Raw genomic sequence first — 25,025 nt, forward strand, 5'->3', positions numbered from 1 at the left:
AGTCAAACTGAGGCCACGGCAAGTAAATGTTATGGATGACATCTCCTAAAATAGTGAGAAAGGGCGAAAAAACATCAGGCGAAAATTAATGACCGCGCAGATTTCATCCATAAAATTTACTTCCTGTGTCCTAACGAACGAAATGACTATCAACGACCTCCCCATTGCTCAGATCTGCTCGTCGGATGAAATCGCTGTTAAATGCCACGCGCTATCGGGCGTTTTCGACCGAAATTCGAGTGATAATAGTTTTCAGGTTTGACAAACTACAGAGTGGCAGCATAATGCTTTCTCCAATTGAGCATTCCGTACCATGGTACTATGTACGTGTACGGTTGCGTTTTATCACACTATCCCATTAGTTCCGAATACTAGTGTGTTGACCAGTGCAACAAGCCGAGGCAATTCCAAACGAAGACACAGTTGGCTACATCGTTTATAATCATTAAAAAAACAGAGTTACTAATGTTTCATTGCTGCGCACACTACAGGATAGCTCTCGACATGAGGTAACAACGTTAGACAGATTGAGGTTAATTGAAACTTGTACAAAATTTACAACCGCGTCCCCTGTAATTTGGCCCTCACCTGGTTTCACCATGCAAGTTACTGTTATAATTCAAACAAAGAGCACCTACGTGGGCGGTCTTCTTTCATTGCTATCATTTCTCATCGATTCTGTCGATATAGAGTGCTTATCTGTTCTACTGTTAGTTCTGTGAGTGCTAAACAACAGAAGCCAGTTGCATAACGGATAAACGCACACTTCTGTTAATCCCACACGCACACTCTGTTAAACACGGACTCCCAAAATCCCAAACCGGTGCAGTCCAGCTAGATAACTTCGCATTATTGCATCAGCCGGATATTTGCACGAAATACACTGGCAAATAGGCTGTGCAATTAAACGACTTCTACTGTATTTGCAAACTGACTCCGTGTGGTCAGGGGCGGTCCACATCCGAGCACCACACAAGTTGGAGAGATTTCCATGACGTATTTTCAGGTCCGGCGATGAAATATGTGCGTCAGGTGTTGTGCCGTATGCACCACAGGAGTGACGAACGCACAGAACTCAGGCATACTATGTTCTAAAATTGTTTTCTTCGACAGATCAGCCATCTTTATTCTGTCCTCGTGCCCGTCGGTCATTAAAGGCCTCTGAACACGTGACCCGCATATCGGATACAGACCAACATAAATCAGACATGCCTGATCCTTGATCTCAAATATAACTTATTGAATATCAATCCGCCTCAGGACTAGATAGATTTATTGTATTGAATACCTTTAATGGTCAATTCATCAAACATGTGGCATTTTGTCTGTAACCGATAGAAGTAACATATTTTTCCTAGGACTTGTCCAAGAAGGTGTGCGCTCGACCTAACACTGGTGCCCATCGCCCAAATAGTTTTTTTTTTCATACAAACAAAGTAGGAAAAAGGTAGTCCGGCTATACCCTAAATTCTAGCTACTACTTTTGAGTACTTGTGTTGTTTCAAAAGATAATGGCTATGGGCTCTAATTAGTTTTTTGCCGTCTAGCGCCCTTTCCCCATTCATGTCAATATGGGGTATTCTTAACGGCATTTTCATTACGGCTGGTTAACGTTGTCTTTCGCAATCAGCAATCACGTAGATATATATTTACTTAATGCTGAGTGAACTGACGAAATCAATTGTTATCTTGTTTAGTCCCATGTAGTACATGTAGCTGTAAATGGTTTTCATCAATATGTTTGCTTAACCATTTAGCTCAGAGGTACAATATAGTTACTTGTAATTTCATTTGCATATTATCATTTTACATCAAACCTGTTTGATCTGACCATTTCATTACACCATGGTGCTGAGTTATAGGTAGATATATATTTAGATATATAGATATATAGATAGATATTTAAATCATCTGATCTTTGCCAGAGAGCCTTTCTCTGGTTTGGGTAGCAGTCGCGTGTCAGTGACTTTCCTTGTCCATTCAATTTTTCATTTTTAGACGTCGGTGGGTACTGTCTACCGATGACTGTTTTTTGCATTGTACGAGTATAGAGTAACGTACATTTTCATCTTGAATTTGTATGTGGTATTAGAGCAACGCTATTGTCCTAACGATGTTGATCAAAGCTGTGGTATCTTTGACAGGCCCTTGATATTATAGGCCTTCCTTTGTTTCTGAGTGGATATAATAAATTGTAAATAGTGAGCACCTTGGTATTACTGACTTGAAATATGAACATAGTTGCACGTCCGGTAATGAACATACTGCGGCGTTGGCAGTACCATTGGCTTAGCTCTAATTGTAATTCAGATTCCGGCATTGATTTACAAACTTAGCCTTATCGTAGCTGAAGACAAAGTATTTGCAATTAGAGATATTTGGACAGCACAATGCGAGGATAATGAAATCTGGAGCATTAGCAAAGATTATCATCATGACAGGAAATTGAGTTTACTCAGTTTTATCAAGACCAAGCTGCAGTGAGTAAAAGATAAATATTATCTGTACCTAGAATTCCTTTAAATGCAAGGCCATTCACGGAAACACTTGCAGGAAATTCCGATAATCTTAAAACAAGGACTGTTGTGAGATGGTTTGAACGACAAGTTATGGCTCAAAGGCATAACTGCAGCCGGCAAAGAGCGACGACTCTGACATGCCTTGTCTGGTGACAAACCTTCGCGCTACGCTAGTCTCCGGTGCATGTATTTGTTCGCAAAACGGGTGTACCTTTGCATTTTTAGCACTTTCTTCTGCGTTACATTTGAATTCTCGATTGAAGGAACCGTCCGCTGGTCTTTTGAGGTCGGAGAAACAAGTTTGGAGTACGAGATGTAACAATGAGAGAGTTTGACTCACCATGTTGACCTCGGAGATCTGGTCTATACTGGAAATGGTCATGCTCATGTTGACTTCGACTGGATCACCTGAGGCACAAGAATAATGATACAGTAGTATTACACGAATCCCTTCGTTATGTCCAAATAGAATACGAGAAAAACTGTAAAACACTGTGATGGTGAATATGGACGTTACATATATCATCTTTCAAATGATATCACGAATTCAAAGTGTATTGCATCTTTATTTTCTGATACCCTAGAACAATGCATGATTGCAATAGGAAGTTCCACAAGTCAAATGATTTGTCAAATAGTTAGGAAGCTTACGTTATGTTGCATGTAACGCTAGATTCTAATTTGAACCAAATGCGTTTGCACGACTCTACGTCTAGAGAAGCTGTCGCGTAATTCCGTATTCAGCTCACGTACAGCAAGAAGTTGAAAATATGCGTGCGAACTTTTTGACAACTCGATACGTGCTGAACTTGATAATTCCCAACATGTGTGTACATCACATTCACATTCCGCTTTCAGAAAGATATATTGATTTTCACAGTTACTAATTTTCATTCGTAATAGGACCTACTGATTTACTAACAGATATGGAGAACTGAAATAAACAACTGAGCAGTGGATCGATATACTGCGAGATGCTTGTCGTTTCTATGACAGATTGCCAGTCTACGCTCAAAAAGGTTCAAGGCTATGTCTTAGATATAGCCAGAGTATGCTTTGGCTCAATGAATGTATAGTTCCCCTTGTAATTGTTTAGTGGCTTGAAACGTACGGGTGGGATTGACCGAGGCGTTTCTGTAGATGATAAACGACAGAGACGGTGCCGTAACACCGTAGGCTAGTATCCACACAATCCCACTGTATATCAATGCCTGGCTCAGGATCAACCTTAAGTAAAAAGGCAAAGCTGTAGAAAAATGATGTATGACTTTCGTGTTGTGTTAGGATCCCTTTTACTGCCATGGACGTTACCGAAAAGATGTCATAAATATAATACCAAAGGAAAGGTTTTGCAGTATATGCACGAGCATTGTCATCTTTGAGCATTGTAAGGTAAGATACGAGAGATACAGTAGTGGAAGTTTCTTCTACCAATATATTTTGCTTTGATGCCAATAGACGATAGGTTGAAAACTCTACTATTGTCAACTTTCGTGTGACGTCAGGCAGACTGGCATAATAAAACTACATGTATATGTCCATTTCCCCCAAAGGTCTTATGGGATGATCTCAACATACAATATTTCAAGATGAAAGTTGATTACAGAATGTTTGAATTCATAGCCTCATCTACCTGATCATTGGACGTATCAGAATTAGCATGTACACTGGAAGGTGGCAATGCGTACTTGATACTCCAGATCGTTATTGGCCAACGTTGATGTGATGAAAGTGCTTCTTGAATCTACATAAATATATATCACATGATTCCCTAATGGTTTTAACATCTTTAAGCAGATTTCCAATGTCTCTGATATCTCCGAGATGTTTTCAAGGGACATCAAAGACTTCTGAAGCAAATAGTTGTTTTTGATACTTGTGACGATCATTCTCCGTGTAACGAAAAATACGTCAGTTAATTAGTCGTAGTTATACGTAGTGGATATCGACGTCCATAAACTTAAGGTCAAATATGTTTTACACACATGACGTTATTAGATACGAAGAACACGGCCACTGGCGCGTCTAAGTAATCTGTTTTAACAAAATGCGCCCCTCAAACCCCTTGTTCAAAACAATGACAATAATAAGGAAAGTGACATCATTGCTATCGCTATGAGTGAATACTGCAACAGTCAATTTTATCACCCTTGAGAGTTTAGGTGACTCTGTTTTCTTGTTACATTGGTGGTAAATCGTCACGTATGGCCGGCAGCACACCACTTTTTTTTAGATTTAATACGCACAAGTTAATCTAAGAGATGAATCGGCCATCTTGTAGTGACTTTTCGAGCGCTCTAGAATATTACCAACGTCAAGGTCAACTGTGAATAGACCTTTGATAGAAACTCCATACATTGTACGTCGTTGAAGGTTAGACATCCACCTTATAATATGTACAATGCAAACATCAGTCAACCCATTGCTTTAAGTGTCATTGACGGTCGAAGGTTTCAGACAGCATTCGCTGCCTTTCGTCAATTACTGAGCCAGTCACTAAATAAACTTAAATGAATATCATGCCAAGAGAACGATAAATATATCTCTATATGTATTATTGATTATCCTTTATGCTTCATCAGATGCATGTCGAAAATGTTCATGTAATGAAACGTCAACTTATGGCTATAAACGTCGATAGTACAGCTGCGGTAGTTTTATTCAGTGTATCTCCACTAATGCCATGTTACCATATTTGCCTTTATCAGCATGTGGTTGCACTAGTGAACAAGATACATATACATGTATATCAATTTTCATCTACCACGGAACTGAAGGCCCTTTCTACTCTGTAAAGACATCATACAACGCACCGACGGATACGGAGAAATTGATATTTGTCCGCTATTGTCCGCATGCATTGAAAAGATTTCATCAGACATCCGGCAAATTTAATTTCCTCGCTACTACGTAGGGTAAGTGCACAATGTCATTCAGTTTCGATACAGCAATTATCCAGTGACAGGTTACGAAAACAACTTGTCAGACAAGATATCTTGTCCGGTGGTGAAGGCTTTTATCGTTGCAAATTTTGGGAAGGAAGGTTCGATTGCATCGACTGCTCTAGAATTTAGAGCGTCATTTTCTAAAGGCCACGTCCAACTTGATCTACTCTCCGAACTTCACAACTAGGAAAGGTCTCTCTCGGATCAGTGGAAGATCTTTCGAAAGGTAAAGAAATATAGTTTGTATTCCTGTAGGATCGACTTCAGTTTACACTTCAGAGCGTTTACTCGGTAGGGACATGACCTGAGTGTTAAGAAAAGTCCGCATCACCTTTGGATCTTTCTCTGTGTGGATCGACGTTGAGAACAATTAACTTTGACCTTGCTACAAGTAGTCTATAAGTTACTTTATGAGCTAAACACCGATGCGGATAGAGTCATGGCAGTGCATATCATGGTCAGTGCGTTCTGACTGGAGAAGTCTGGACTGAAGGCTGGAGATTCTGGAGAGAATTTCATGAGCAGGATGACGAAGATGTATGTGAATCTTTTGACAGAAAAGAATAAATAGCGTTTGATTACCTTGCAAAAGATACGTTTACGTCATTCCTCTTTGCCATAGGTAATGTGTAGCCCTTACAATTTATCTCAGTTTGATACTGATGAATCATCACGTTAATGCCACGGGTTTTGGCAGAAGCACAAACGTACAGAAATGTCTGATAAATCGTGTTATTTGTTCCGTTAGGTCTTAGAGCATAATCAAACCTCCCAAATGAAACATCGACAAACTTTCATGTCGAAGCATATTTATCACAATCTTAGTTCCAGCTGTAATAACGTCTTGTGTTACTGATAGATAGTAGAAGGAACGTACATAGGCTTTATAACGAAAGAAGCATAAGATAGTCTTTTTGTTATCTCCTGCACGCAGTGCTTTTTGTGCGTTCACTAGGCTACTCCTGAGATTTTAAGTCCCTCAAGCGCAAGCGTTTTACACCAACTACAGTGGCTCTATCCATTTCACAATGCAATTTACACACAGCAGTCCCTTCTATAACTGCACTTTTAACAGATAGGGTGTCTTTCTGTGCCTTAGGGGGAATGACAATACCATAACCTACGATTAATTTCACAGTATGATATGGTTAATGGTATCTTTCAACTCACTGTCGAACGATGGCCGTAAGAAGCGGTCATATCCCTGACTGGAGAGAAGGGAGTCCAGAGTCTGCGCCCGGCACCTGTGAAGGGAGAGAGAAAGTTCATGTCCCTTTGTTAGAAGTTCACCGCGCTGTTTTGCAGATTTTTGTATGTTTAGTCAAATACACACAAGTTGTCATACCTCTGTATTCCAAAGTCTCATGCTCCGTTTTCTGTCTAAAGGTGCACTCTCACTGCATTTGCGTCAAGCTTGCGTTACTGCAGGGTTCGTTCACTGCGTCACTGTCTTGTTATTTTCTCCACTGTCTTGTTATTTTCTCCAAATTTTTATATTTTAGATATTGCGTAATACGTTAAAGTATGACTTAAAAGACAACAAAACAATTGAACTCTGAATTCGTTGAGTATCTTTTGAAGCCCGCAGTGACGCAAGCTTGACGTAAGTGCAATGAGAGTGCACATTAAGTCTAAAAAAAAGCTCAAGTCTTTCATGTCCCCTGACGTCGTAATTATTTATTTCCAGATAGTTTCAGAAAAATACAGTTATGCATTTCGACATATTTGCTGTACATTCCGAAAATAAAACTATGAATAATGTGTCAACCGACGTTTTCGAAAATGGCATGTATTTGTTGACTCCCTTCAGCGGTTTATTCATCAAGGTGACATTCCACAAAGTGACATTAAAGATGACATTTAACTTAATCCTACCTCTGTTCTCACCCTTAAAACCCAGATTAAGTAGGAATGCAAAGCTGCCATAGATATGACTAGAGTATTTAACGTGAAGGCCAAAGCGGTCATGGGGGAAGTTTCAACAGGGATGATAAATTTGCCTTTGGGCATGGAACGACAATGGACGAACGGAAGCCATGAACGGAATATGTAGGTACGCCTGCATACATATTCAAACCTGTTTTCAACATAAATGATAAACTTGCACTTCAACCTATTCCCTTAAAATCCCCCTTTCGTGGATGGCTTCCAGGCATCAATATTGGAGTCTATTGATGTGTTATAATCCACAGGCGAAATGAAAGCATCTGGTCTTATTATTGGTAGTTTTAACTTCTTTGAAAGTGACAAACTTTGCCCTGGACATTTTACAGTAGAACTGTCAATTTAGATAGAACTGTTAAATTGTACTTCACGGCGGAAGGACACAGTGGGCAATTGACCGTCCCAAACACGTCCGTATCCTTCGTGTGTAGTCACATGTAAATGCCATCGCGGGACCTGACATTGCCTCCACAATTGCCAGGGTTTGCGGAGTTGGCAGCCGGCCCATCTAAGGTCCGTACGTTTGGGACGATAAAGACGTCGCCGGCAGAGGAAGTGATTGCCCCAGTGTCTCCAGTAGCCGCGCCATTGACGTCGTTATCGGTCGTGGGCATTACTTTTGACAAGGTCTTCAAATACTGCGACCAACACGGCGTCGAGGCAACGACCATTTTACGACACTTGTGTTCAAACCGTTTGTGTTAAGATGAGCCTGCGTAGGTCTCTCAGTTCAGATGAAACAGAAGAAGCTGTTCGGAGGAACATTATTCACTGCTTACACCCCATGTAATCACCATGCCAGACGAACCCAACACTGACATAGCCGTCTGGGGGGCTATTGCTAAAATGAATAGGCATTTTCTGTTGATGGTTGTCTTTGAACTTCAAAGACGTGACTAAGAAATGACATTACTGTCCGTAAAATATGTTCTTAAACACGTCGTAAAGGAAAAATGTGCTCTCAAAGCAGACTCGATACTTTGATGGGTAATTCCACACGGCATCATAACGTTCCATTTCGGAGGTCCATTCCTTCCCCATGAGAACTAGGGAAACATGCGATGTAAGACCGGACAAGCTGACAAACACAATGTTACTGGTAATGAATGTAGGTAATGGGGTTTACAGTAAACGACTGTTTTCTGGATTGTACGAGTATATTTTGTTTTTGGTTGTTTACATGTATCTGCCATGTCTTTCTTTTATTGATATCTTTTCTTCTTTGAACTAAATGGATTGCAACAAAACACAATTCACGATGGAGAAAAATACAGATCAATATTTACAAAAACAACTTCTAAGATACGTCTGAAAATACAACAGAATATGGCAGTCAACTCATCGGGTAATGTCTGAAAGAGATAGCACAGTAATCACAGTCTATACCCAAAGGAGTCATCTAATTGTGTGCCTCCATGCTCTACAATCTGCAACAATAACGAGAGTGGAGCTGGTGCTTTTGTAGTAACTATAACATTTATCTAGCAGGCCTACCCGACCAAGGGTTAATAGACCTGTAACCGGCTGGGGATCAGTAGAGCGCAGTTGATGGTGGGATTCCAGTCAGCTCATAAATACTGCATGGGCATCAGCATCACCGGTGGACAGGAAAAACTTGTCTATATTGTCAGTGCATTGATTTTTTTCTCCTTTCCTTCACGCTAACTTGTTTCAACTCCAGCCTAACGTTAACGTTACGAGCTTGTTGTACAAAAAGAGTAGTTTTACCGACCATATGGACGCCACTATGGATCAATTTACTACAAGCATCGTGATGACGTCTGTTTCTAAATTTGCTACACTATATGTCAAAGCAAATGCGTTTTAGTATGTCTCAATTGATTCGATAAACTTTTGCCGCAATCATGTTCTTTAAGAGATATTCCAGTTGGGACGTTAAATCCAAATGCCACTGAGCTGGCATTTGTAGTCTCTTGATTATGTAAAGATTGCCATCGTCGCTATACGCTTCACAGTCACTTAACGTTAAACGGCAATAAAATCACATTGTTGCGTCACAGTTCCACAAGACAGAAAAGGTTTGTGACGTATTTGTCAGGTGAATAGTGTACGGCTTGTGACATTGACTGCGTCTCTGCTACGTTAGGTATTTACGCAGACAAGAGGACACCATCCGTCATGCTGGCGATGCGAGAAAAGATAACTGGGTTATGGGAGCCTGAATAGGTGCATATAGGTCAGCCAATCACTGGTTGTATCGAGTCTATCACATCAATGTCAGTTTGGGAAGGTCTAGGCCGCCGCAACCGGACACCATTCTCGTGGAGATCTGATTATTTCTTCATAACCTGCGATGTTCACTGGTACAGAATGTGCGGCTCAACAGGTTTATCAGGTTTGAAGGGTATTATGTTGCGTCTTTCTGGCAAGAACCACCGATATCGCTATCACTGAAATTTTCATAACTATCATTCCTGCAAACATTTATACTTACTGTTTGTAATATTTTACTCTAATTTTCAGAATTCAACGGCAAACACTCTTTTCAATCGTGAGCAGTCACGAACTGTGGCACATGTCATTTCAGAGCTCTAACGGGAGATTAATATTCTTGGGCTGATTATTTGCAAATATGCAAGACAAAAAAAAATCGATAGCATTTTCAGCCTGTTTGTGTTTAAATTGAATCCAAGCAAACGCGGTGTTTGCTTTATGAGCCATTTTGCATTTCAGATTAAGTAGATAACTTACAGCTTGAAACGCAGGAGATACGTGATGGTGAACACATTCGTTTGCCACAATCCCTTAAAGCAGCTTTCAGATGGGAAACGGCGATATGGAACTTAATAAAAAGCGCAGTGAGATTAGTGCAGCCTATCGTAACGTGCTGATATGGACTTTACGGAAGCTCTCCTCGGGGCATGTGGTCTTTGCGATGCATTTATTCATTTCAAGTCTTTTGCCGCATTGGTTCAGTAGTTAGCTACTCGGTTGCTTGGGTGGCTTGTTGACCCGTACTTAAATTGCCGTTACTCCTGTGCGTAGGCAACTAGAACGAGAGCACGTACAGATAAAGAACAAAGTCGATCCAGCTCACTGAATCACTCAGTTCAGTCAGAGAAATATGGTCTACAATGTAGCTAGTAAGCCCCGTATTTCATTGCTATCTAGATACACAGAGTGGCGCCATCATCTTCACTCTGTATAGTAGCTTCGTCGTTCTATCTCTAGTAGGGCGCGCCTCGGTACAGAAGGGATAGAGGCCGAAAATGACATACTGCTGTCGATTCGCTACCAAGAAATCACAGATGAATAGAGATTTATCATAAACATTGTTTCATAAATGTTGCTGTTCTGATTGTGGTATTTTGCGGGTGAAAAAGCTCCTCTTTGAAATAGCGCAAACTGTTCACATTTCTGACGAATGGGAAGAAATCACCCACCGAGCTGAATTCCTTTTGTAGCTTTTGCTTGCTCCCTGCATTGTGTGTAACATCAGCGGTGCCATCATTTAACGTAGAAATGTGATTATGCGGAATTACGCTGCTTCGTAAATCCCATCTTAGCAATCACAAGTAGCTCGTTAACCAACTAAATTGCATCAGAAGCACATATGGAGGAGTTAACAATAAAATCATCATATTACGAATACTCTGTGCTAAGATAAAGCTTCACCTCGAGTATGATTTCACCCCCATGTGTCTCGCACAATAATTCATGTTCGTAAATTTGATTTTCTCCAAGCCATAGCTAGATACGTGATAGAGACAAAGCCCTTGGACACAAAAGTGACCTCGGATCACATGGAGAAAAGTCTCTGTCTTACTAAAATCAATTATCTTAAACTCCGCCGGCAGGCGTTGCCGGCAGGGTGCATAATAGGCTGCTGATAACGGCTTGGGCCTGACAAATGTTACATGGGAGTTCATGGCTCTGTTTATTAGTCTGTGACCAGACCCTCTGGTCGACAGACTTTTAGTTTTGTCACGTTTTGTCACGTTCGCAGCTGTATCTGTATGTTCCCGTTGTCTGAATTCTACCGTGGCCGACTGGGACAAAATTATTCTAACACTTCCGAGCCTAATTCCAAACGTCACGAGGCAGATTCCAACACTTCCGAGCCCAGTTCCAAACAGCGCGGCAGATTCCAACACTTGCGAGCCCAGTTCCAATCGTGCCGCGGCAGGGTTTTCCAAGCGTGCCGCGGCAGATTCCAACACTTGAGAGCCCAGTTCCAATCGTGCCGAGGCAGGGTTTTCCAAGCGTGCCGCGGCAGATTCCAACAGTTCCGAGCCCAGTTCCAAACGTGACGAGGCAGGGTTTTCCAACCGTGCCGCGGCAGATTCCAACACTTCCGAGCCCAGTTCCAAACGTGACGAGGCAGGGTGAACTGGGCTTTGGGCTCCCGAGACCACGGCTCACTGTATAGTGGATGGTCCCTTATCTTATGGGTCAAGGGTCTCCTGTCACAAATTTTTATTTGTACTTATAATACACCAAGCTTACAAAAACAATGACTTCCTTTGTATCTTAGTGGACTTGAATTTTAACATTGAAATCAAATCATATGAAAAAATTGAATTAGCGATGTTTCTACCCTTTCTCATAGTACAAAAAACTGATTTTGTTTATCAAATCAAGTATACAAAAAAGCAAATATCAATATCACAATACGATCACCATATGAAAGTGTGTCAGACTAACTCTACATTGTGCTGCAATCTGTGATCTGTTTCAATGGATGGGAAACCCAGATGCATATCCACAGCTGGGCTCGGAAGTGTTGGAATCTGCCGCGGCACGGTTGGAAAACCCTGCCTCGTCACGTTTGGAACTGGGCTCAGAAGTGTTGGAATCTGCCGCGGCACGCTTGGAAAACCCTGCCTCGGCACGATTGGAACTGGGCTCGCAAGTGTTGGAATCTGCCGCGGCACGATTGGAACTGGGCTCGGAACTGTTGGAATCTGCCGCGGCACGCTTGGAAAACCCTGCCGCGGCACGATTGGAAAACCCTGCCGCGGCACGATTGGAACTGGGCTCGGAAGTGTTGGAATGTGCCGCGCTGTTTGGAACTGGGCTCGGAAGTGTTGGAATCTGCCTCGTGACGTTTGGAATCAGGCTCGGAAGTGTTGGAATCTGCCTCGTGACGTTTGGAATTAGGCTCGGAAGTGTTAGAATCATTTTGTCCCAGTCGGCCACGGTAGAATTCTATGTGGTTTGGCAGGTCCTTTGTACTGAGGTTGACGATGATGCACGTGAACTTTTTTTTGCGGCAGGTGGTTTTATTATGGATTTTATAAAAATAACACCCCTACAATTTGTTCGTCTTTCGGTGTTTTGGTCCAGATCCTCTGTATGTGGGTCATGGTGTCATTGGAATTTGTCAAGCAGATGCGTGGTGTTACCTGATCGTCAAAGTTATTCGCGTTCGCATCGGTATCTGCATGTTCCCGTTGTCGCATACGTACGTTGTTTGGCAGGTCATCTGCACTGAGGTTGACGATGATGCACGTTGTTTTTTTTTGTGTTGTTTTTGCGGCAGTTGGTTTTATTAGGGACGCAATAAAAATAACACCCCTACAAAATGTTCATCTTTCCCTGTATATGGGTCATGCTGTAATTGAGATATTGCAAGCAGATGCGTGATGTTCTCTGGTCGTCAATGTAACGCGCGTTCGCATCTATATCTGCATGTTCCCGTTGTCGCATACGTTTGTGGTTTGGCAGGTTCTCTACACATAGTTGGACGATGATGCAAGGTGTTTTATTTTTTCGGCAGCTGTTTTTATTATGTATGTAATAATTTCAGAAATCACCCCTGCAAATTGTACGTTTCACAGTGTATTGGCCCATGTCTGCATATGGTGCCCGTTGAGGTAATTGGGTATAGTTAAGCAGATGCGCGATATGTGCAAGAATTTTATGCGAGTTTGCTTTCTACCTCTTATTCAACAAGTTTATCCGTACTACTTTATGTACCAGCATCATGGACCCCGGGATTCACCCATTAACACTGTGTCATGCTACCTTATGGCTTCACACTAGTTAAAAACTTATCGCACAGTTCATCATCAACAGCTGTGTGTTATCGTATGTGGGACATGGGAACCGACATCTAATGTTCCACTAATGACCCTGTCAATCAAATACCTCCTGTCGCCGTTTGCAATGAAGCGTGTAAGAATTCTCGTCCCAAATGAAGTTTAGCCATATTATATTCCCGGACTTCGACTAAGAAACATCAAGGTCCTATTCCGTGCTTCATACTTATTACGTCCATAACAGAAACATGTTAATACTTGGTGCGTTTGTCAGTCTGCCTGTCGGTCTTGTAGGTGTGTCTGTGTGTGAATGTGCCTGTGTATTAGAGTAGACCATCCGGTAACTTATCGTCACCATATCTTTTTGACTTTGGCCACATGTTATCTCACAATCCATACCTGTTTAGTAAGATTCACATGACACAGAAATATTAGGCAACTTTAGATACAACGATATATCTAACACCATGAAAAGAATCATATAGGATATAAGCACAACGTCACACACCAAAGAAGACAAAACAACCAACATATACCAGACCGACATCACAGACTATGTTACCTACGGTCACTTGTTTGTTTATTAAACTTGAACGCCTCACATGGGAATGGGTGAGAGAGTATATCTTTCTTTTATAATTTGGAGTAGCTTTCTACCTTGCCCTAATCCCATTGGTTTCTGTGCTCGGTGCGATGCTCGGCGTGTCATTACTAGCAAGCTTGATGCATCACAGAATGGTTACAGTGGGGGCTGGGGGTCTCCCAGCTCGACAAGAAGCTAATGGAACCTAGGGCTAATAACGTTACTGATAGTTACTGCTACACAGGGACAACATTGAAGTGGCCAAAGTCAGGCTTAAATCAATTGCCGCAGGACACCTGGAATGAGTTATGGTGCGTCCTTGTGGCCGACATGCATTATTCGCCTCAGTGCCTCGCCGTACTTACATGGGAGGGGAGAGGGCAGGGGAGATGCGGCGACTGTCAACTGTCTAACGCCTACCGACCATTCAGCATCGATCAGGCCGGCTCGAGCGGCAGACTAATGGTCTCAATTATGCGGGATATCTGAATGTGATTTACCCGTACATCAGCGACTAAGCAGCATGCAAGGACAGCTCTGACTACCAATAAGTGTAGCATCCTTGGCCTTTTGATACAATCCGTCGGGCAATGTTTAATGCATTTGTGCTGCTCTATGATTGAAGGAAGATTGTCTAAATTGTTTCTTGATCAGGGCATATGCCCTTTACTGAGTCTATCTTGTCTTTTTGTTGCTTCAAACACTGATGAAAAAGTACGAAATCAATCAGACGTGCTTTCTATCTGAAAAATCTATTTTCTACAAACGCCATGCGTGGATGGAATCACTCATATGTATTCAACAGGAGTGGTGTTGTCTCACATGATGCAAGTTTCCAGGATTTCTCACGTATGTCTTTCGTACACTCCATGCCTTCCGTCTTAAGTTAACATCATTCAAATCAATAACTTTCTCGTGTAAGGTTCAAAGTAGGCCTACGTACGCAAAAACTTTTCATGGCCCAGCACGACTTGTGTTTACGATAGCTTCGACGTTACCCGATGCCTCTGCGTAGTTACCTGACATTATATAACGCGGTGAAGATTGAGGATAATCACCCACAGGGCTAGGGCTGCTATTTTACTACCATGATAAGCTTGGCTGTAGGATGCAATATGCACAAAAACGCATTAGTGGGCGGAATATACTGTTAGCATTGACGTTGGATGAATGCAAACTTACGTCTTCCATCTTCAAACGTTAAATGATCACGAAAATTACTTGATTAAGGATTCATCAGACATAGCTTCCAAGAGGAAATGCCTACGACAGAATTTCATTTCCTAAGGCAGAATTCATTGCTCATTCGAGATGCCGAGAGATACATCGTATGAGCAAGAGTAGGGCAATCAGTAACATCTAAAAACTATTTAAAAAAAGAAATAATAATTTCCATTCCCGTCAACACACCTGGCGTCTTTAATACGTCGACTATCATACTATTATTTTACAGCCACCCTGACCATTTATCAATGCTACTATGCTGTGGAGTATTGACTTGTCTGCATCTCCAAACTTCTGGCGGAGAAAAGCCAAGGTCATATCTGTCGCTCATTGATTTTGAGAAAGCAATCATTTTTCTACAAAGATGGAAATAGAAGACTGCCTCAAAGTTACTATGTGTGACTTTGTACAAAGGCTTCAGTCGAGACATTTTAATGACGATTCTAGGAAATCCACGGTGCTGTATAATGAAGACAAAAGTACCTGACAGTGTGTTTAGTTACGGCAGCATAAATTTCACCAACTCAAACAGAGTCTTCATTAATTATCAATTTTGATAAAACTACAGAGATTTTAGAACTCATGTTTCTTGTCAAGCACCTTGTGTGTGTAGAATGCACCAGGCTTTCATACGGGGATGTGGATGGTATACGTATTCGGTATGTCAATCATTCGTGTGGGTTTCTGATAAGGCAACAACACAACATATGGATGACATCAGCGCGCTCATCAATTTTCGCCTGATTTTTCCCCAGAATTGTATGGCTGCGATATCATGTTTTGTACAACATTTATGGTGTCTACTTTCAAAATTTAGCCATCTTTTTTTACCCATCTTTCACATGCATCTCATTATTATTGTGGTCTGCAGATGTTGTCATAAGAAACACTTGCTGTGGTCGTAATATACAAGCTATAACACTATCCCAGTGTAACAGGTATCAATGCTATTCATCATACTGTAAATATGCCTCTGTGGTAAAAGGTGTGACGAGATTTACGTCACATAATGTAATCCTATCTTCCTAGAAAGATTAATACCGTTTCCAATCGTTTGTAATTAGTGTTTTGTCCTATTAACGCATCTGATATAGTGCTATATTGCATCTCATGCATTCCGCTGACTTTCCTGATTGATGTAGACTGTTAACATACCGTCTCGCTGTAGGTAGCAATTAAAGCTATACGGAAATATCGTGGGAAGGCTCAATGACAATTCATCATGGGTAATTCGCAACATCAATTTGCAACACATGAAAAGAGATAGCAGTGATAAGAATAGCGGAAACGTTTCACAATTAGAATCACCCCATGAGGTCTCCAGTAAAAAGAATGTATACGTAGGAGGAAAATTTCACGTTGGAGTTGGCTGGACAACGTTTAAACTTCCAAAAGAGAGTCAGCATATCATTTTACATTTATCGTACTAGCCAGATGTTAGTAGATTGCGATAGTGTAGTGGCAATCAGGAGCGGTAATTCAGAATGTGGCTCAGGACAAGAAATGATATTTGGGAATTCGACAGTTCAATCTCATAACGGCAGCAAGTGTGGGTCCATTGTGTGCAGGTGAGCAATATTTATAAGTAAAGAAAGATTATTAGAGTATGCATGTATGTTGGTGGTGAAGCATTGATCTAAATTATGTCATTTCTATTTCAGGCCGCAAAACCCATTTAAAAGTATTGCATAACATGAAATGTGAGAAATAGAAATAGTGTGCCGATATGTGGCTCGGGTACGGGTCCGGCGAGTCCGGCGTGGAGACCGACTGGCACTGACCACTTGCATTGGTCATTCATATTCATCACAGGTGACCACCTCAAGAACGGGATAAGTCGCGCCGCTCCTCGAGGTCGAATCATGCTTCACCGGGATTTGTGCTAATATCATTTGGATTTTGTATAATGGAATAGAGAAGAGATGCCAACATGTACCGGAATGTAAATCGCCTTGATTCAGCACATTCCCATGACAAGAAAAAGCTGGATCATTCATATAAGCCGCAAAGTGTGGGGGGATATATTCCTCCATCATACTTATGCCTAGGTTACACATAGCCGAATTTGGCTCCCGACTCTCTCCCGACTATGGTTTAGGAGTGATTCGGGAGCTAGTCGGCTGTAGTCGGCTGGCGTTCGGCTGAGTCGGATGGCGTTCGGCTGGCGTTCGGCTGAGTCGGCTGGTGTTCGGCTGCTCCATCCGAATGTTTTGAAATGTTCAAAACATTCGGCTCTGAACGGCAACTCTGGAATGGGTCGGTTGGTGGTCGGCTGGCGTTCGGCACGGTCGGCTAGTATTCGGTTGGTGTTCGGGAGTAAGTCAGCAGTCAAATTAAATCTTAACCACGCCATAAACATTGCTAATTTACTCCCAGATTGTTTCCAACTTACCAATGATTCACCCCAAGACCTTAGACAAATCTCTGCTAACTCATTCCCAAGCAAAAAGACTATTGCCAGAACGTAGACGAATCACTCCCGAACTTCACACGACCGACATCCAGCCAAAAGCAAAAAGACCCATAAATGCCGCACTGGAGCTATATGTGATCTAAATTTGATCTCTTAGTGATGTTTACAAATAGAACAAAGGACATTCTTGATTAAAAACGAAAATGAGCACTCTTTTGAAAATCGCTGATTATGTCTATTTCAAGTCGAAAAAGGTCGGCAATCGGTTGGGGATCAGTCAGGAGTGATTCGGCAGTCTGCGGCTAGAGGTCGGGATGGTTGGTGATAGGTTAGTTAGCATTTGGGACACAGTCGGGAGTAAGTCATTTACTGGTCGGGAGGTATTCGGGACATGTTCGGCACTAAAAAATAGGCGTGGCCTAAACTGGTCAGACTACTCCCGAACTACTGCCGACTTGGGTCGGCTAAGAGTCGGCTAGTGTTCGGGAGCCAAAGTCGGCTATGTGTAACCTAAGCATTACACATCTTTTCATTTCTTTTTGACTTTGGCTTATTTGACTGTCCATCTCGTGGTACCGAGGAATGTTTAGCAGCGTCATATTTGTAAGAACGTAGTAGGAGTCATGCTCAAATGTGCCTTTTCCATATTTCTGTTGTAACTTGTCCTCGTCACTACCGTGTCTTCTACTAGAGAAGGGCTGTACGAGCAACATCCACGGGGGGCTCCCAGGCTCTACCTTGATGATTTAATTGTTAATTTGATCCGAGCACTTTGCCCGCTATGACTGAGGAATTCTAAAGAGCAGGCGTAATTATGCTTGAAAAGACCGACTGTTTTCTGTGTCTCAGGGGGAGAAAATGTATCAAGTCTAAAATTGCAGTGTGTGGACGTCTGATGTTGGAAGAAGAATTTGGTGGATTTAGACTAGCTAGTTAATTATCGATTATACAGTAACTGTAAGTGAATGTGAGAACGAAATGCGATTTTTAAAACGGTCCTTTACACAGCACTCAGTCTCTTAGACTACACCCTTTCTTTCGGAATAACTTTGTAACTTAATATTGCACGCGCATGCCGATTATTCTTTGTCAGCACCGGAATGTATACGTTTGAAAAACAGCTAATTACTTCTGTGTACCTTTGAGACGTGTCGGTTATCCAATGCATTCAAAACATATGTTTGGAACTCATGAGGGATTTTATGGTTGGTAGGATATAATTGAATTGTCACAGAGTGAATACCAATGCGTGCGGAAAGCACTCAACAAGACCATAGCAGACAGATAGGCTGCTACAGTACATCAAGCTGTCTAACCCAGTTGCTTTCTCAGCTCTCAGGAAGTCCCATGATAACATGTGAAAAGCATGAGGCACGGCGCAGCAGATGTTACTGAACCAGAGGTTTAGCTTATTTTACTGATAACGGGGAGGTACCTGCTGGTTAACGGAGCATGATCTGATGAAGACGACCATGTTGCCATCGGTTACGATAACAGAACTCAGGAACGCGTTCTGTTGAGAACACATGTCAGACTGATGAATCTGCTCGGGTTGATGCCATGGTAAACTTGACCACCTTAAATATCAGGCATTTTCTTCTGTCTTCAATACTTTGATACTGACGCCTTAGTTCCAGACCTTTTATCTTGGCGGCCTTGCAACGAACTAAAGGTATTGAAGCCTCTTCCAGATTCTATGGCTAATATGTATTTGCAACCAATACTAAAATCATGTCAATGGTATACGTATACATCCAACATACCTTTATCATCTTATATCTTTAAATGTCAAGCCAATCAAATGTGCCAGTTGAAGCTCTAACCTTGCAGATAGAACATGCCAAGAGATCAGTAAGTACCAACACAAAATGTGACTCACCGTATGTCGATGCTCATGGCGAAGAGAAAGATCAGCAGCCCGTTTGCCTTGTGCATGGTCGTCCTCACGCCAGCACACACTGTAGTCATGATTTCCCCTTGGCTCCGCTGTGATTGCCAGCCGGGGAAATCTGCAGATTTCAGACTTTTGTCAACGGGGAGCGGGAGCGTCTGATCACAGCACCATCAGCATCACTCTTCCACTGACCGATCACACCTCCGACTAGAGAGAGTGACGTCACGGGGGCAGTGGGTGGTTTCGTCCGGGATACCTGACGATGGTCGGAGTTTAAGTGGCGTGTACAGATTGCAATGTAACAGCGCCACTGACAACTACTCAGTCGATCAGTTTTACCTTTCCGCGACTCCTTATCTCAGGTCTCACCTGGAACATGAGAGGAGTAGAAGCTTACAATGGGGAACAGCATTAAAGACCGGCTCTACACACAAACAGTCTATTAAGTAAATGCATTGAAACTCTTTTCATGTGTTAGATGCGTGTTTTCAGTGTAGCTTTTGGGAAATAAGCTTAAACACCTCGTTGTCGTAGCGATGGAAGCACCACGACATACAACTAAAAAATATAGAAACTAACAATGAAAGCAATCTTTTTCCTGCTGTGCGAACATTCTTGTTACCTGACTGTCATGGTAAATGAGGGAGTATCTGATCTGAGTAACATCTCATTTCTGAGAAGGGATAGGGTAAACAAGGGGAGGGATAGCAGAATAGAGATCAGGAGAGATACTCGTACACTCTACTAGATGATTGATGGCAGGGACCTCAAGCAACTCTTAGACTATTTCTTACCGCAAGCACCGCAACACCATTTCTATTAGTAACTGGTGGTGCGGTTGAGATTGTTGATGATGCTCAAGCTTTTGTGCTCACTCTAACTATCTTCCAATTAATTTAACACTCATAACAAGACCTCGGGAGATTTAAACAAGGCAATAATGCATCTAGCAATGCGCAAGAAGACGTAGGTATAGCTTTGTTGTCATAGTTACAAGCTCGTTACAGATTTGAGCGAAAAATGTCCATATGCTTTGCAACAAAGGTGCGTCTTACATGTGATAAATGTCCCAGCTCATATGGTGTCGCGGAAGTCTCAAGTAGACGGCACAGCATTGAACACAGTCACTATTTATGCATGACATAACCACTTATTACCTACGTATGGTGTCTATGGTATTCCATATATGGTACACTTTGTCTATTGTATACTGTCTTAACGGCATTACTAGCCACAAAAAGCTGTATGTCAACCACTGTGTATGTATGAAAGGGAGTTACGCGCGGACCTTTCAGTACGGGCTATATTTGTGGCTGTCGCAAAAGAGGGATCATAGAAATCATATGTTACTGTCATGGTAAGGTGTTCGTTGGTACATGACATTTACATTTAGTTCTCCTCCGTATAGAAAACTGTTTGCGCGCTGTAATCGAAGTCGCACAAAAGGGCTGATACCGAGTAGTGGGCCGAATATGCTTTGCAAGAATGTACATCTGTTAGGGTAGAATTTCGAGTTGTTTTGCACTGCTAAAAGGGTCGTGACAAATCGGCAACATTATTGTCGATTTGCAGATCGAATAACTGCGAAAATCCACAGGATGCACAGACCCAGATAAAGACGATCATGCTATAGCTAGGTGTATTTGGAGAGAACCAATCGCAATTCTTGGCTGAATTTCCAGTTCTACACAAAATGCCTGTTATTTTTTGCATACATTTACGACTCGGCTGATAAACACCAGCTCTGTGGTGTGCAAAATGCGTTTGTCGCGGGAGGTCACTAATGGAGTGAGATAGAAACAACTGGAAAATGACAAATGTGGAGGACGCCTCGCCCCACCTCACCAAGTCCCGTCGACTGGAAATTCCAGGACTTTGATGTATTCAGTCTTGTTATGGCACATTGACCTGAAAGGCTCCAGAATGTTTCAACACAGAACCGCAGAGACTTTGGGTTTTGCAATGGGTATACAGGTGGAATCTGTCTAGAAGAACATATTGGTCCATTTTGTCGCCACAATGGGAAAAACACACACACACGTCGCAAGGGCCTTCCATCAAATAACACCAATGAATTAGCCGTAGAGAAAAGATTCAGTTTTCCTCATCATGAGATCAAACCAGCTTTGTGTTGGACAGAAATACGTTCAGGTCAACGTTGGCAACGGATGTCGCTAAAGGTGCATATTTACAAAATATTATCAAGGTGAAATAGGGACGCGCCAATACCGGCTGATATCGAATTCGTCTTTTTCCTTGTGCGCCTTTTTTTCTAATCCTACCCATGCTGAATAAAAGAAGCAAATCTAACACGTTGACGTCTTTCTTATTGTTCTGTCGATGATTTAAGATGAACAACCAAGTATTTTTTTCACCCAACGTCCTCTCCGTCCTCCCACCCCCGAAAAACGGTCTAACGAAAACGCTAACCACCATCTTCTCAAACCAACGCTCACAAATAAAGTTATCAGTTCAATCAACACAGAAGAATTGGTTCAATTCTGCTGAATACTTGTATCAGCAGTCCAGAGACGAGGAATCTTCTGGAAAGGATTTTATCCGACCAACGGTAAATTTGGAGAGTAACTTTCATACCCTGCTAGCCCAGCCAGCCGTTTGTTTTCGGGTGGTATCTAGTCGTTACCGAATCTACAGCAGGTAAGGTCTTACCGTGGGGATCCGTGTTATCGACAGACAGGTGCTGGTCCCATCTGCTCCATGGTCAGCAGGATGAATGAACGTGCTGAAGGGACCTGAGAGCTCAGTATGGATTGGACGGAACCATCCAACAGTTCTGTTGCGGGAGAGGTAAGGACCAGGCGCTACCACTAAAGCAAACAGTCTTTAGACCCCAATCCCCTGGAGACAAGTCTATACTTCCATTATCCACTGCACAATAGACCCAACCACAAGATTTTTCCAATATAGAATTGTACATAAATTTTTACCAACAAATAGGTTATCAGGGGCGGATCCAGGATTTTGCAAAGGGGGGGCGCATATGCTGTTGCATGTCAGGTCGTGGCCGAAGGCTACGAATGCGCAGCGTAGCTGCGCGGGGGGAGAGCACGAGAGGGGGGTTCCCCCCCTCTCGTTGGGGGGGTTTGGGGGGCCTCCCCCGAGAACTTTTAAAAATAAAGAGGCTCTCTGGTGCATTTTAGAGCTATTTCTGTGCAAAAATACCCAACGAATCTACACTGACTTTTAGGGCTGAACAAATATAATAAACGAACGAACACTGATAGTTAGCAATCTCACATTAAACAATCATATTTTTGGCCTGGGGGAACGGCCATCGAAACATGTCTTGAGCCGGGGGGAGGGCTATTGAAAAAAAAATTGCCTAAGTGGCCTTAGAAATACAAGCAAAATGTGCCCCTGAAATGCAGGAAATGAAGTTTCAGGTGGTCAAGATTTCAATTTTTTTCTGGACGTGCCTGGCGACGGCTTGCGCGTCCGGCGCCCACGACGCTCTGGCGCTCGTCGCCATCAAAAATATTTTCCCCTGACAGAAATGTCATTACATTTAGCATAGTCTACCAGCAAAGTTTATCCCTCAAAGTGCAGAAAATCCTGTTTCAGAGGGTTCAAATTTCAACATTTTTCTCCAGACCTACCTTGCGACAGCTCGTGCGCTCGAAATCGTGAAAATACGTTGGGAACGTCGTCGCCCTTAATAATAATATTTTAAGCTAAAAACCCTACTAGAAAGGCTGTTTAACTTAGCTTAGTCTGCCAGCAAATTTGTCCATCAAAAGTTAGGAACGATCGTTTCAGATAGTCAAGATTTCAAAATTTTCCCGGGAGAGCATGCCCCGGACCCCCTAGGATTACGTTAATATAGTTCGCCCTCCCCATAAGAAATTTGCTGCAGCCGCCTCTGTCGTGTAATTCCATGTTCGCACGAAGTTTACGAAGACTATAGCAACTAAAATTGGTATCAATATCAATCCTGTGTGCATCGGTTCTTTGTAGACGGAATGGTTCACGGACGGCAACGGGATAAAACATTACGATGTTTACTTTCGTGACAGCGGGCTCTCTGCTGCGTGCATATAGCGTAATCATGCATATGATGGCGCGAAAATTTTTCGGCAAGTTTGTTGGTTGGCCGAAATAAGTCCCGTTTTGGAATGATTACAGCAGTATTGAAGCGGTTTTCGTCACGATATCGCTAAAATGTACCCAAGTCTCTTCCAAGTAGAACATTAATTTAGTTTCTTTTGTGTAAATATCGTACATGTGTAGTGGAAAAGATCGCCGTTTTTTTACCTGACCCATTTTGCATCAGCCCTCCCCCCGGTAAATAACGTCAAGTCCCTTAGCGGAGTAATATCGTAAGTTTGACACATTTTTACTCCTGACATTTACCGTCACAGTATGAATGAATGAATGTTTAATATTGTATCTTGCGTCGCTCAGTCCACATGGGCTAATAGGGTACCAAAATAACAAATATAATAACAATATTAGAGTCAGATGGAACATAAGCGAGTTCCGAAGGAGGGCGGGAGTATTGCCAACGTTCTGGTTACGGAACATTCTGGCTATGCCCGCAAAGACCGACACAATGAGGAAGTAAAAGCGGGAAGAGTGCGCCTTGGCATTGTTGGTTAGCGGCTTTGTATTGTCGCCGCTCCGCTGCAACTTTCGCTGATTTTCTGGATTTCTTTGTGGAATTCCTTTTTTTTGGTGGTCCAGCTGAATTTTTTTTTGGGGTCCAGCCAAAGGGGGGGCGCGCGCCGGGTGCGCCCCCCCCCTAAATCCGCGCCTGGTTATTGTACATTTGGAAATTTATAGACAGTCCACTATGTTCCTTTTGCCACGCAGAAGAAGAAACGTACCAACATGTCTTTTGGGATTGTCCTCATTTAGTTTCCTTTTTGCAAAACATTCAAAATTGGTTTCAACAGAAGATAGGGTCAAAACTTCACCTCAATGCCTTTAATGTTATTTTTGGTAATTTGCATTTAGACGCCCCCAAAATAGGCAATCTTGTTATTTACTAGCCAAAATGTGTATCTATAAAAGTAGAAAGGCCAATCATGTGAACTTTCATTCTTTTCTAAATTATATTAATTTCTTCCACAAAGTTGAATATTCTATTGCAACAAGGAGGGGAAAACTGCTGAAACACCGGGGCAAATGGGGAACGTTATGCTCTTGAAGTTACTATATTATTTCTTACTTATTTGATGTATTACTTTTATTATTTCATACTTGTGGATGGATGGTTCACTGTTGTTGTAACTTATTTATTTTGATTTATGAATAAAATGTTAAAAAAAAAAGTCTTTGGAATTTATTGACCTAATCCAGCAATGGCATACGGATGACGCCACGATTTTAGTAAAAGGTCATTAAATATCAGCTGGCACCTTCAAAAACCATGCTTAAAATTTCATTAAGGTTTCAACCAAATAAAATACAACCAGAGCCAGAAAATGAGATACATATACACCTGACATTCCACCATGGTACCAAGGTACCTGTGTATCCAA

General features: G+C 42.1%; 1 protein-coding gene across 1 annotated transcript in view; it reads right to left on the reverse strand.

The window, feature by feature from the left end:
• The window catches only part of LOC118413935 (gamma-aminobutyric acid receptor subunit beta-1-like), a 41,698-nt gene extending 19,391 nt beyond the window's left edge, over window positions 1–22,307 (reverse strand). The window contains exons 1-4 of the mRNA XM_035817600.1: window positions 22,195–22,307; window positions 19,510–19,893; window positions 6,635–6,708; window positions 2,860–2,927 (exon numbers count right to left, since the gene is read on the reverse strand). Of these exons, the coding sequence (XP_035673493.1) occupies window positions 2,860–2,927; window positions 6,635–6,708; window positions 19,510–19,598 (231 nt within the window). The 5' untranslated portion in view covers window positions 19,599–19,893; window positions 22,195–22,307. The remainder of the gene's footprint in view (window positions 1–2,859; window positions 2,928–6,634; window positions 6,709–19,509; window positions 19,894–22,194) is intronic.
• Between the last annotated feature and the right edge of the window lie 2,718 nt (window positions 22,308–25,025).

The sequence above is a fragment of the Branchiostoma floridae genome, chromosome 4, assembly GCF_000003815.2.
Source record: "Branchiostoma floridae strain S238N-H82 chromosome 4, Bfl_VNyyK, whole genome shotgun sequence".
In the NCBI taxonomy this organism is placed as follows: domain Eukaryota; kingdom Metazoa; phylum Chordata; class Leptocardii; order Amphioxiformes; family Branchiostomatidae; genus Branchiostoma; species Branchiostoma floridae.